Source organism: Mercenaria mercenaria, chromosome 1 (assembly GCF_021730395.1).
Source record: "Mercenaria mercenaria strain notata chromosome 1, MADL_Memer_1, whole genome shotgun sequence".
NCBI classification, from domain to species: Eukaryota; Metazoa; Mollusca; class Bivalvia; order Venerida; family Veneridae; genus Mercenaria; species Mercenaria mercenaria.
In genome coordinates, this window is record NC_069361.1 from 117,551,519 (window position 1) to 117,566,430 (window position 14,912).

At 37.3% G+C, this 14,912-nt stretch overlaps 1 protein-coding gene across 10 annotated transcripts in view; it reads left to right on the forward strand.

Annotated features, from left to right (window-relative positions):
- LOC123525784 (centrosomal protein of 290 kDa-like) overlaps positions 1–14,912 on the forward strand; it is a 63,963-nt gene that overhangs the window by 21,440 nt on the left and 27,611 nt on the right. For 8 of the 10 annotated variants that reach the window (XM_053521712.1, XM_045304940.2, XM_053521720.1 and 5 more), the window contains exons 16-18: positions 2,205–2,315; positions 8,711–8,782; positions 13,449–13,584. In XM_053521712.1, coding sequence (XP_053377687.1) covers positions 2,205–2,315; positions 8,711–8,782; positions 13,449–13,584 — 319 coding nt within the window. The remainder of the gene's footprint in view (positions 1–2,204; positions 2,316–8,710; positions 8,783–13,448; positions 13,585–14,912) is intronic. The other 2 variants (XM_053521717.1, XM_045305012.2) reach the window with 1 other exon arrangement.

The following is a 14,912-nucleotide window of genomic DNA, read 5'->3' on the forward strand; positions in this document are numbered from 1 at the left end:
CGTCCGTCGTCAGTCCGTGCGTCCGTCCGTCCGTCCGTGCGTCAACAATTTCGTGTCTGCACTATAGTGGTTTCATTTATGATTTTATTTTACCCAAACTTGCACACAACTTGTATCACCATAAGATCTCGGTTCCTTTCTTGAAATGGCTAGATCCCATTATGGGTTCCAGAGTTATGGCCCCTGAAAGGGCCAAAATTAGCTATTTTGACCTTGTCTGCACAATAGCAGCTTCATTTATGATTTGAATTTAACCAAACTTACACAAAACTTGTGTCACCATAAGATCTTGGTTCCTTTCTTGAACCAGCCAGATCCCATTATGGGTTCCAGAGTTATGGCCCCTGAAAGGGCCAAAATTAGCTATTTTGACCTTGTCTGCACAATAGCAGCTTCATTTATGATTTTATTTTAACCAAACTTGCACATAACTTGTATCACCATAAGATCTTGGTTCCTTTCTTCAACTGGCGAAATTCCATTATGGGTTCCAGAGTTATGGCCCCTGAAAGGGCCAGAATTAGCTATTTTGACCTTGTCTGCACAATAGCAGCTTCATTTATAATTTGAATTTAATCAAACTTGCACAAAACTTGTGTCACCATAAGATCTCGGTTCCTTTTTTAAACCGGCCAGATCCCTTAATGGGTTCCAGAGTTATGGCCCCTGAAAGGGCCAAAATCAGCTATTTTGACCTTGTCTGCACAATAGCAGCTTCATTTATGATTTGATTTTAACCAAACTTGCACACAACTTGTATTACCACAAGATCTTGGTTCCTTTCTTGAACTGGCCAGATTCCATCATGGGTCCCAGAGTTATGGCCCCTTAAAGGTCCAAAATTGCCTATTTTGGGTTTTGCAGCCATATAGATACTTCATTTATGGTTTTATTTGATACAAACTTCCTAAATATCTTCAACAACAATAAATCTTGGATTCCATGACAAATCAGATCCAATCGTAGGTTCCAGAGTTATTTTATATCTGATTACCTCCCCTGATTGTAATCAAAATGGATTTATATCAGGAAGTACTTATAGGACTTATTTGAAATTTCATTATTGTCTTTAGTTGGACTGAGCCAATCAGGGTAGATAACTATGGACTGATTTTATGTCAAATTACCTCCCTTTATTTCAAGTTAAAACTGGTATATCTTCGTAACTAATGAAGATACTGATCTGAAATTGCATTTATGTCAACAGATTTATTTGGCAGATCCTTCTTTTGTTCACTTACAATAATTTTTTTTTTTTAATTACTTCCCTTTTTACGTTACTATAAATAGCTTATTTTTAGTAACTTTTTTATTATTGGCCGTAAGGAAAAACCGAGACCACTTTTCTGTGGTACAACATGGATGGTACCTCCAATTTTTAGGTGTATTTTGACATATCTGTACCTTGTAAGAATTTTTTTTCTTTTTGGTTAAATTTCTTCCCTTTGTTGTTCCTGTCCTTTGGACCTAGATATTTTTTCTGAGGACCTTCTTGTCCTCAAGTGCAATGATAACAGGTGAGCGATATAGGGCCATCATGGCCCTCTTGTTTCATCTTGCCTTCCCTTAACAGCTTTTCCCACCTCAACTTAATTTTTTACAATGACATATTCATAATCATTTTGAATACTGTGAAATCGTTTAATTTCATGGACACAGAATTTTATGGTATTGACAAAATGGGGACATGATTTTGTGGACTTCATAGTACATATGGAAAATTTTCCAATTTGTTTAATGATGAATTGGAATTGTACTTTAATGTGGTTGCATTAATCAATGCAACCACAAAATCTGTGAAAATTAGACCCTCACAAATATATGTGATTTCACAGTGTACTAAATGAAATGGCTTTGCACAATTTCAAACTTATTATGCTGGACAAGATTGATTTTGTCTTTGCGACCAGTGTAAATCATGATCAGACTGCATGGATGCGCAAGCTGATCATGCGCATCCATGCAGTCTGATCAAGATCTGCACATTCAGTCAGTATCTTTTTGGTAAGCACCCTTTTTAACTGTTAATGGTATTGTCTAAATTGAAAGATGGACAAGTTCATTATAGAAATTTAGCAGGATAAGGGTTAATTTAGAAAGATTGAACAAGAATTTGTGTGTAGTTTTGCAGGCTTTTTTTTTTATACATTTTTTAAAATTTGCATTTGTCGCTAAATATTTATTCCAATGGTGAAATAAACTAGGGCAATGGAGACTGAGTTAAGGCATAGAGCTGGCATTCGTACACCGTCACCGCCAGGTTTAACGGAAGAACAAAAAGCTGCGTTGGAGCTTATGGATGAGGAAGAGAGGGCGTGAGAATCTACGTGTAGTTGTGTGATTCTGTGTCATAACATTTGTGTATAACTTTTCATTTTAACCATTGAATATTGTGTCTACATTAGTTGTATGAAAGAATATGCTGTGGAAAATATTAAAATTAGAGATGATAATTTATGTTGAGATGGTAATTTGTAATGGAATAATGGTGAAAGAATGTTATAATTCATTGACAATTAAGTTGAAAAGGGGAACAGTAATGTACAACATATCACATTAAAATATATGTCAGTCCGCTGAATATCATTACTGTAGATCACTATTTATTCACAAGTGTCTTATTGTTTCTAAATTTCTGAAATTCAGATTAGCATGAGTTAAAAGAATTAGGCTCAAGATGGCATTGTAGATACAGTTTTTTTGCTTTAAAAAATGTGCTTTGATTGTTGAAATTGTGAGTATGTTGCTGTGTAAGATGTGGCATTGGCTTTTTGTTTTGAAAAGGTGAAATTGAGCTGTTTTCCCAAAATGAAACACATGTGAATTCAAAGTGATCTACACTGCATTTTTAGCTCGACTATTTGAAGAATAGGGGAGCTATCCTACTCGCCCCGGCGTCGGCGTTAGCGTGAGCGTCACACAAATGTTAAAGTTTGCGTACCACCCCAAATATTTTCAAAGTCCATTGAGATATTGCTTTCATATTTTGCATACTTGTTTAACATCATGACCCCAGTCTGTAAAAAGTAGGAGGCAACTCTATCAAGCATTTTGACTGAATTATGGCCCCTTTTCAACTTAGAATAAATGTTAGTTTGCGTACCACCCCAAACATTTTCAAAGTCCATTGAGATATTGCTTTCATATTTTGCATACTTGTTTACCATCATGACCCTAGTCTGTAAAAAGGAGGAGGCAACTCTATCAAGCATTTTGACTGAATTATGGCCCCTTTTCAGCTTAGAATAAATGTTAAAGTTTGCGTTCCACCCCAAATATTTTCAAAGTCCATTGAGATATTGCTTTCATATTTTGCATACTTGTTTACCATCATGACCCCAGTCTGTAAAAAGTAGGAGGCAACTCTATCAAGCATTTTGACTGAATTATGGCCCCTTTTCGATTTAGAATAAATGTTAAAGTTTGCGTACCACCCCAAATATTTGCAAAGTCCATTGAGATATTGCTTTCATATTTTGCATACTTGTTTACCATCATGACCCCTGAGTCTGTAAAAAGGAGGAGGCAACTCTATCAAGAATAGTCGAGCGCGCTGTCCACTGACAGCTCTTGTAATAATATTTGGTGCTTTTAGCGATTATTGATCATAGCATCTTTTTGAAAGAAATTTTTATGTTAACTTTTTTGTCCAGAAATTGAAAACACAAGGACAGAAAGTGAGAAACAGTGATTTTTCAGCCAATGTATTGTTTGCTTTTTTAGCTCGACTATTTGAAGAATAGGGGAGCTATCCTACTCGCGTCGGCGTGAGCGTCACACAAATGTTAAAGCTTGCGTACCACCCCAAATATTTTCAAAGTCCATTGAGAAATTGCTTTCATATTTTGCATACTTGTTTACCATCATGACCCGTCTGTAAAAAGGAGAAGGCAACTCTGTCAAGCATTTTGACTGAATTATGTCCCCTTTTCGACTTAGAATAAATGTTAAAGTTTGCGTACCACCCCAAATATTTTCAAAGTCCATTGAGATATTGCTTTCATATTTTGCATACTTGTTTACCATCATGACCCCAGTCTGTAAAAAGGAGGAGGCAACTCTGTCAAGCATTTTGATTGAATTATGGCCCCTTTTCAACTTAGAATATGCTTATTGTAATGTTAAAGTTTTACTCATTGCTTATATTATACTATCAAGCACTGAGAATAGTCGAGCGCGCTGTCCACTGACAGCTCTTGTTTGGTTACTTTCCAAGTGTTGTTTTTTGAAGGGAAGGGTCATTTATATTTCTAGATTACAGATTGTAATTGTCTTAAAGATGGTAGACTCAAAGAAAAATGCAGAGGTGACTGTTAATGTGACTGGCTTTAAATCACGTACTCTTTACCTCCGTTGACTGAAGATCCTGTGGAATGTAGAATTGTCTCCATCACAGGATTGTGATAGCAAGTGCCTGCCAGTGCTGGAAATAATGCCCTAAATAACAAATGGAAGAAAAGCAAAGCAAAAATTTCATATGATTCCAGTGAAACCTATGCTTAGATTATTACATTCATGATAAAAGTTTAAGTATGTTTGTCATACGCATATTGTACACATTACATCTAACTGATAATGCAGAAATACCAAGGTCATAAAAAACCAAACCAAGAAATCATTTGACGTAAACTGTATTATGACAGAGCTCTTACGTTGGATGTAATGCAAATCTTGCTTGAGTCTAAGATTCGTTATTGCAGTCATGGAGAAAGAGTTTCAAGACTTGTCTGACATTTGGTCAGACGAGCCAGGATAACCCGTCTGACAGAATGTAAATTCATCAGACCAAAAACATGTTGTAAAGAGTAACTAAAAACAATTAGGTATTAGATTGATGAAAAATGAACAGTTGCATAAGTAAACTGTTTTGTAAAAAAACTCTTTGGCAGTAGAAAAATCCAACACTCTCCATACAGGTCTGACGGGATTTTGCCATGACTGTTTATTGTTGTTATTCAGGTTTTTTATGCCCCCGAAGGGAGGCATATAGTTTTTGAACCGTCTGTCCGTCTGTCGGTCTGTCCGCAATTTTCGTGTCCGGTCCATATCTTTGTCATCGATGGATGGATTTTCAAATAACTTGGCATGAATGTGACCCACAGTAAGACGATGTGTCGCGCGCAAGACCCAGGTCCGTAGCTCAAAGGTCAAGGTCACACTTAGACATTAAAGGATAGTGCATTGATGGGCGTGTCCGGTCCATATCTTTGTCATCGATGGATGGATTTTCAAATAACTTGGCATGAATGTGACCCACAGTAAGACGACGTGTCGCGCGCAAGACCCAGGTCCGTAGCTCAAAGGTCAAGGTCACACTTAGACATTAAAGGATAGTGCATTGATGGGCGTGTCCGGTCCATATCTTTGTCATCGATGGATGGATTTTCAAATAACTTGGCATGAATGTGTACCACAGTAAGACGACGTGTCGCGCGCAAGACCCAGGTCCGTAGCTCAAAGGTCAAGGTCACACTTAGACATTAAAGGATAGTGCATTGATGGGCGTGTCCGGTCCATATCTTTGTCATCGATGGATGGATTTTCAAATAACTTGGCGTGAATGTGACCCACAGTAAGACGACATGTCGCGCACAAGACCCAGGTCCGTAGCTCAAAGGTCAAGGTCACACTTAGACATTAAAGGATAGTGCATTGATGGGCGTGTCCGGTCCATATCTTTGTCATCGATGGATGGATTTTCAAATAACTTGGCGTGAATGTGACCCACAGTAAGACGACGTGTCGCGCACAAGACCCAGGTCCGTAGCTCAAAGGTCAAGGTCACACTTAGACATTAAAGGATAGTGCATTGATGGGCGTGTCAGGTCCATATCTTTGTCATCGATGGATGGATTTTCAAATAACTTGGCATGAATGTGTACCACAGTAAGACGACGTGTCGCGCGCAAGACCCAGGTCCGTAGCTCAAAGGTCAAGGGCACACTTAGACGTTAAAGGTCACTTTTCATGATAGTGCATTGATGAGCGTGTCCGGTCCATATCTTTGTCATTCATGCATGGATTTTTAAATTAACTACGCATGAATGTGTGACACAGTAAGACGACGTGTCGCGCGCAAGTCCCAGCTCCGTAGGTCAAAGGTCCTAAACTCTAACATCGGCCATAACTATTCATTCAAAGTGCCATCAGGGGCATGTGTCATCCTATGGAGACAGCTCTTGTTTTTACTTTGAAATGTATTGCATTTATTACAGTATTATGAAATTATTGCAGGAAAGATATTTTTTTCTATAAACTTAAATGTGCATTGATTCTGCAGAACTTTGTAATATCCTGTTTTTTATGTTGTCAGCATTATAACATAGAGGAAGTGTTCATTATAGTTTGGCAGTAAATTGTATTTACACTAGTTATAATAAATGTGTAGTTTGTTGGGGTTATAATTGTGTAGTATTGTGATAATAACCGGCTATAAATTATATGTTCATGGAATTTATTCAGTTTATTTTGTGGATTTCAAAAAAGATTTATAATAATTGATTTTGAATAATACCAAAAATGATTAACTTAATCCTTAGCGTGCCGGACACGATTGGTTCTGCCTTTGCGACCAGTGTAGATCATGATCAGCCTGCACATCCATGCAGTCTGATCATGATCTGCACTGCTCGCTATTCAGTAAGTATCTTTTTGGTAAGCACCTCTTTTAACTGTTAATGGTGCTGTCCAAGTTCAAGGATGGACAAGTTCATTATAAAAATTTAGCAGGTAAGGGCTAAGGAGCAGGTTAATGTTGTTATGAGTGCCCTTACAGAAGAAAAAGGCCTGCTGCGTACTCTTGCTGTGTACATACAGCGTATATGATGCGTACATGATGTGTACTGAAATCAAGGGCTTTAAATAGTACGCAGGATATACACCGCACATACACCGATAGTACGTTTGTAGTACACTTTTGACATGCAAATGAGCTCTGCCGCGTACTACTTGCTGGGTACATGCTGTGGACTACATAGTACACAGGATGTACGCTGGAGGAATTTAGTATGCGGGAAATAGTACGCAGCATGTACGCGGCACATACACTTTTCACATGCAAATGAGCCTGTGGTGTACTACCCCTGCGGTGTACATGCTGTGTACTCCTGCGGCGTACATGCTGTGTACTCCTGCGGCGTACATTCTGTGTACTCCTGGCCCGAGTCCTGCGGCGTACATGCTGTGTACTCCTGCGGCATACATTCTGTGTACTCCTGGCCCGAGTCCTGCGGCGTACATGCTGTGTACTCCTGCTGCATACATGCTGTGTACTCTTGTGGCGAAACTGCTGTGATAATGTAAATTCCTTACCCCACCAACTTTCTTATGCAAATGCTGATCATTTGGACAGAAAAAAACAGAAAAAAGATAAGTGACATGCATCAATAAGTATTTACCCTTACCAAAATAATGTAGATTGATGTTATCAAATAAATTAGTATGCTTTTCTTCATCCACTTTTCAATGAAATAAATCAATTTTTGTAGCATGTAATTTGGTAAACATCTGAAGAAAATGGCGTAACTGCATCAAGGGGAAACAACTTTAATGCAACTAAATATAAGTGTTATAAATTTCGAAGTATCTGCGGTGTACATGCAGTGTACTATTTTCTTGTACAAGTCCCTCCTGCGTACATGCAGTGTACTCCTTAAATTTTCAGAGTCTGTGCTGCGTACTTGAAGTGTACTAGTGACCTCCTGCGTACATGCTGTGTACTCGTCGAAAAAGTACGCGGCATGTACGCGGCATGCGGTGTATGTAAAATGTACTCCTCTGGCGTACTACTGTGTTCGCGGCATATACATAGCAAATACGCAGCATGTACGCCACAGAGGCTTGCTTCTGTAAGGGTGTTCTTGAGATAGCTGTAATGATAACTATGTGATAAGCATATTCCTTGTCTAGAAGTAATAGGATACTGCTTATATGACTTTACAATAATTGAGATACAGAAAAAAGAAGTTTACTTGTAATTAATATATACATGCAGTGTCCTGTAAATGTTATTTATATATATGACAGAAAAATAAAATGTATTGTCTTGCAGTTATTTCAGAAAGAAAAAAATGGACTATAGTCTGCAGAAATTAGTTACATGTATTTATTTATCTGTTTAAATGTTCTTTCAAATTACTCCTATTTCTGTTGAAAGTAATGGTTCCATTTAACTCAGTTATTTACAAAAATTTGAAGAGAACAAGGCTGATGTAGACAAAGTACCTGATGATTTATATAAATGTTGGAAAGACATAATATATTGTTTTAGTATGGGTATACTACTTTTGAAGAGAAACATAAAATCTGAGAGACAGATGCTCTTGTCATATTTTTTTTTTCAAAATGGAGACATTTAGAAGAACAAGGGTTCCAGATGGATATCATGTTTTTGTTAAAACTGGAGCAGAAATGTATATATTACGGGACTTAATCTAAGAGTTTTGATATCACTTCAATTGTTTTCCCAGCTAATATTATTTATGAAGAGTTTGAAGTGTAAGCTCTTTCAAGTTTTTTCTTAATGCGATAGGTATTTCAACAACAACACGTATTATGTATAGTTTTTTTATCTCATCAACGTTTCGGCTAACGCCTTCATCAGGATAATACACATACAAATATAAATATAAGTTTTTTCTTAAGAATAATACACATACAAATATAAATATAAGTTTTTTCTTAAGAATTCACTGTATTTATTGTTTTACAGGGCAGTGATGGCACAACTGAACAAACAGGTTGAAGAATACAGGGAACAGCTGGCTAGAGAAAGAAAAGAAAGGTAAATACATGGTCATGAAACAGAGATATCTGGACAGTGTTTCATATCATACCTATACTTACAAACTTATAAGTGGACAATCTTTTAGTTATAGACATGTTACTTGTGCTGTATTTGAACCTTTAACGAAGTTATTTACATTCATACTTCATATTTATTATGCCCCCCTTCGAAGAAGGAGGGGTATATTGTTTTGCAGATGTCGGTCGGTAGGTCGGTCGGTCTGTCGGTCGGTCGGAATGTAGACCAATCCGTTTCCGGATGATAACTCAAGAACGCTTGGGCCTAGGATCATGAAAGTTGATAGGGAGGTTGGTCATCACCAGCAGATGACCCCTATTTATTTTGAGATCTGTATGTCAAAGGTCAAGGTCACAGTGACCCTGAATAGTAAAACGGTTTCCGGATGATAACTCAAGAACGCTTGGGTCTAGGATCATGAAAGTTGATAGGGAGGTTGGTCATCACCAGCAGATGACCCCTATTGATTTTGAGGTCAGTATGTTAAAGGTCATGGTCGCAGTGACCCTGAACAACTAAACGGTTTCCAGATGATAACTCAAGAACGCTTCAGCCTAGGGTCATGAAAGTTGATAGGCAGGTTGATCATGACCAGCAGATGACCCCTATTGATTTTGAGGTCAGTATGTCAAAGGTCAAGGTCACAGTGAACAGGAACAGTTAAATGTTTTCCGAGCAATAACTCTAGAACGCTTGGGCCTAGTTTCAGGAAAATTGATAGTTAGGTTGGCCATGACCAGCAGATGACCCCTATTGATTTTGAGGTCATTAGGTCAAAGGTCAAGGTAGCATTGGCCAGGAACAGTTAAACAGTTTCTGATCTTCTTGTCCAAAACCATAGGGCCTAGGGCTTTGATATTGGGTATGTAGCAAAATCTAGTGGTCCTCTACCAAGATTGTTCAGATTATTTCCCTGGGGTCAAATATGGCCCCATCCCGGGGGTCACATGGTTTATATAGACTTATATAGGAAAAAAAATTGAAAAACCTCTTGTCCAAAACCACAGGGCCTAGGGCTTTGATATTTTGTATATGACATCATCTAGTGGTCCTCTACTAAGATTATTCAAATTTTTCCCCAAGGGTCAAATATGGCCCCGCCCTGGGGGTCACATGGTTTACATAGACTTATATAGGGAAAAACTTTGAAAATCTTCTTGTCCAAACCACAAAGAATATGGCTTTGATATTTTGTAATGTAGCATCATCTAGTGGTTCTCTACCAAGGTTGTTCAAATTATCCCTCTAGGGTCAAATAGGCCCCGCCTCAGGGGTCACATGGTTCATATAGACTTATATAGGGAAAAACTTAGAATATTCATGTCCATAACTTACATCATTCAAATTTGGACCACATGTATAGTTTTGAGTGGCAAGATGAACCTTGACATGAGTTGACCTTGATCTTGACCTAGCGACCTACTTTCACATTTCTTTAGCTGCAGCCTTCAAATTTGGACCACATGCATAGGTTTGTGTACTGAAACAAACTTTGACCTTGTTATTGACCTAGTGACCTACTTTCACATTTTTGAAGGTACAGACTTCAAATTTGGACCACATGCATAGTTTTTTGTTCCAAAATAAAATTTGGCCTTGATTTTGACCTAGTGACCTACTTTCACATTTCTCAAGCTACAGCCTTCAAATTTGAACCACAAGCATAGTTTTGTGTACTGAAATTAACTTTGATCTTGAGATTGACCTAGTGACCTACTTTCACATTTCTGAAGGTACAGGCTTCAAATTTGGATCACTTGCATAGTTTTGTGTTCCGAAATAAAACTTGACCTTGATTTTGACCTAGTGACCTACTTTCACATTTTTCAAGCTGCAGCCTTCAAATTTGAACCACATGCATAAGTGAGCATATAATTTGTTCCTTGTGCAATTACTAAATGCATCAAGGGGGGCATTTCATGTTCGACAAGCTCTTGTATGTGGATGATTTAATGCTAATGTAGTGGATTGTCATTGTTTAATCATGTCATTTTGTCTACAGCATTTCAAAATCTGTTAAATTGGTCATTTTATGTGATCACAGGCAGTAGCTGGTGGGCATTGGGTGGGCAGCTTCAACTAAACTTTTCTATTATCAAACTTGAGCAGTTCTTATTTGGTGTTCACCAAACCTGGTCACAATGTTTATGGGCTTACTATTTTGGCCAGTTTTGATAACCAACTGGATTGTCTCTTGGCTGTGGAGTAACGGCCGTTGAATTACTAAAAATTGCAAAAATAGACAGTGTCCGTTCTATAACTCAAGCAGTTCTTATTGAATGTTCACCACACTTTGTCACAGTATAAAATTTATGTGGGTGTAATTGCCATCCAGATTATCCTGGTGGTTCGGGAGTTATGGCCCTTGAATTACTAAAAATTGCAAAAATTGACAGAATTCACTCTCTAACTTGAGCAGTTCTTATCTAGTGTTCACCAAACTTGGTCACTGTATTTATGGGCATACTATCTCAGCAAAATTTTACTGGCTCTATAGTAATGGCCCTTAAATTATTAAAAAATGCAGAAATTGACAGAGTCTGCTCTCTTAAAATTACTTTAGTAGTTTTATCAGTATTTGCCAGACTTGGTCAGACACAGTGTTATGGGCATAGTATCTCAGCTTGGTTCTATATCTATCAAGATTGTCCAAGTGGTTATGGAGTAAGGGCCCTTGAACTACTAAAAATTGAGTGTGTTTGCTGTTCTTACCCAGTGTTTGCCAAACTTTATCACGATGACAATGGGCATATTGTGTTAGCCAGCTTTGATAACCAGCTGATTCCTCTTAGTTTTTTAGCTCACCTGAGCACAAAGTGCTCAGGGTGAGGTATTGTGATCGCTCACCGTCCGGCGTCCGTCCGCCGTTGTACATCCGTCCGTCCACACTTTCCTTTAAACAACATCTCCTCCTAAACCAACAAGCCAATTTTGATGAAACTTCACAGGGATGTTCCTTGGATGGTCTTCTTTAAAAATTGTTCAAAGAATTGAATTTCATGCAGAACTCTGGTTGCCATGGCAATCGAAAGGAAAAACTTTAAAAATCTTCTTCTCAAAAACCAGAAGCCCTAGAGCTTAGATATTTAGTGTGAAGCATTGCCAAGTGGACATCTACCAAGTTTGTTCAAATCATGACCCCGGGGTCAAAATTGACCCTGCCCCAGGGGTCACTTTATTTTACATAGGAAAATCTTAAAAAATCTTCTTCTCAAAAACCATAAGTCCTAGAGCTTAGATATTTGACATGTAGCATTGCCTAGTGGACCTCTACTAAAGTTGTTCCAATCATGACCCCTGGTTCAAAATTGACCCCGCCCCAGAGGTCACTTTATTTTACATAGATTTCTATAGGAAAATCTTCAAAAATTTAAAAAAAATAAACCAGAAGGCCTAGAGCTTAGATATTTCACATGTAGCATTGCCTAGTGGACCTCTACAAAATTTGTTCAAATCATGATCCCCGGGGTCAAAATTGACCCTGCCCCAGGGGTCACTTGATTTTAAAGGAAAATTTCAAAAATCTAAAAATAAACCAGAAGGCCTAGAGCTTAGATATTTGACATGTAGCATTGCCTAGTGGACCTCTACAAAATTTGTTCAAATCATGACCCCCTGGGGTCAAATTGACCCCGCCCCATGGGGTTACTTGATTGTACATAGAAAAATCTTCAAAATTTTCTTAAAATAAACCAGAAGGCATAGAGCTTAGATATTTGACATGTAACATTGTCTAGTGGACCTCTACAAAATTGTTCAAATCATGACCCGGGGGTCAAAATTGACCCCACCCCAGGGGTCACTTGATTTTACATAGGAAAATCTTCAAAAATTTTCTTAAAATAAACCAGAAGGCCTAGATCTTAGATATTTGTCAGGTAGCATTGCCTAGTGGACCTCTACACAAATTTGTTCAAATCTTGACCCCCCAGGGTCAAATTGACCCAGCCCCAGGAGTTACTTGATTGTACATAGGGAAAACTTCATAAATTTGCTTAAAATAAACCAGAAGGCCTAGATCTTAGATATTTGATATGTAACATTGCCTAATAGACTTCTACAAACTTTATTGAAATCATGACCCTCGGGGTAAAATTGGCCCCGCCCCAGGGGTTACTTGATTGTACATCGGAAAATCTTCCAAATATTTTCTAAAAATCATCAGTTTGACATTTGAAACATGTAGCTCATATTTCTCAGGTGAGCGATCCAGGGTCATCATGACCCTCTTGTCTGGAGTTATGACCCTCTTGTCTGGAGTTATGACCCTAGAATCACTCAATATTAAGAAAATTGACCATGACTAATCACTGACTTGAGCAGTTCTTAACCAGTATTCACCAGACTTGGTCACTGGAATTACTTAAAATTGCAAATATTGACAGTCTCCTCTTAATATATTAAGCAATTCTTATCCGGTGTTCACCAAATATAGCCAAAATAGTTATGGGCATATCATTGAAGTTAGATAACCAGTTGGATAATTTACCCATGATTTAGTCAAAAATTAGAAAATTGCAAACTGGCTGACTCAGTAAGTAGAGTATTTTAGAAGTCACAGGTATTTGCTGTGACAGGCATATAGTGTGACAGTATGACCGTCTTGTTTCATTATTATAATGTTCAAAACATTTTTTTTAAATAGACTTGATGTTCAACAGAAAAAGAACTCGGTATCGAAAGAACTGGAGGATTACAAGACAGACAATCAAAGATTTATGCAGGAAATGAATACTACTATCACACAGGGAAAGCAAGATCATATTGCTCTCTCAAATGAGGTAAAACTATTATCTTTTCAAATGAGATATTACTCTCTCTCTAAATGAGGTAAAACTATTCTCGTGTGAATGGAATCATATAGCACCCTGTAATGAGGTAAGACTATTATCTTTGTATATAAAATCATATACATCTCTGAAGAAATAAAACTATTACTCTAGTAAATGAGATCATGTAACTCCCTGTTGAGGTAAACTATTATGTTTTATAAACAAGATCATATAGCTCTTTTCAATGAGGAAAAACCATTCTCTGTAACCAAGATTACATAGCTCTCTCTAATGAGGTCAAATTATATTCTTTGTAAACAAGATAATAGCTCTCTCTAATGAGGTAAAACTATTATCTTTGTAAATGAGTTAATATAGCTCTCTCTAATGAGGTAAAACTATTATCTGTATAAATGGTCTAGATAGCACTCATGAATGAGGTAGAAATATTACCTTTGAAAGAAAGGTCATATGATAATTCTCAGGAGGTAAAAGTATTATTGCAGTAAACTGGATCATAAAGTCATTTCTAGTGAGATAGAAGTAACACCTTTGTAAACAAGATCATATACATATAGTTCTCATGTAATTCTTGTAATGCATGTGACAAATAATACAAGATGTGAAGCTTTACATTTTCTTTATGATAAGATGCTGATAAACATCCTTTTTAGTCTAATCCATGTACTTTAGTATATCTGAATTTGAAGTTACTTTGTTATCCCTTTATACTACCTTCTAAGGTTAATAAATTGGAACATTTTTCTGATTTTATACCATATTCCAAGCCTAATAGATTGGGACTAGCATTTTCTGATTTTATACCATATTCCAAGCCTAATAGATTGGGACTAGCATTTTCTGATTTTATACCATATTCCAAGCCTAATAGATTGGGACTAGCATTTTCTGCTTTTATTTCATATTCCAAGCCTAATAGATTGGGACTAGCATTTTCTGCTTTTATTCCACATTCCAAGCCTAATAGATTGGGACTAGTATTTTCTGCTTTTATTCCACATTCCAAGCCTAATAGATTGGGACTAGCATTTTCTGCTTTTATTCCACATTCCAAAGTTAATAGATTGAAACTAGCATTTTCTGCTTTTATTCCACATTCCAAGGTTAATAGATTGAAACTAGCATTTTCTGCTTTTATTCCACATTCCAAGGTTAATAGATTGAAACTAGCATTTTCTGCATTTATTCCACATTCCAAAGTTAATAGATTGGAAGTAGCATTTTGTGTGATTACCGGTATACCACATTACAAGGTTGATATATTGGGACTTGCATTTTGTTCAACATTTGAAGTTTATTAGATTGGGACTAACATT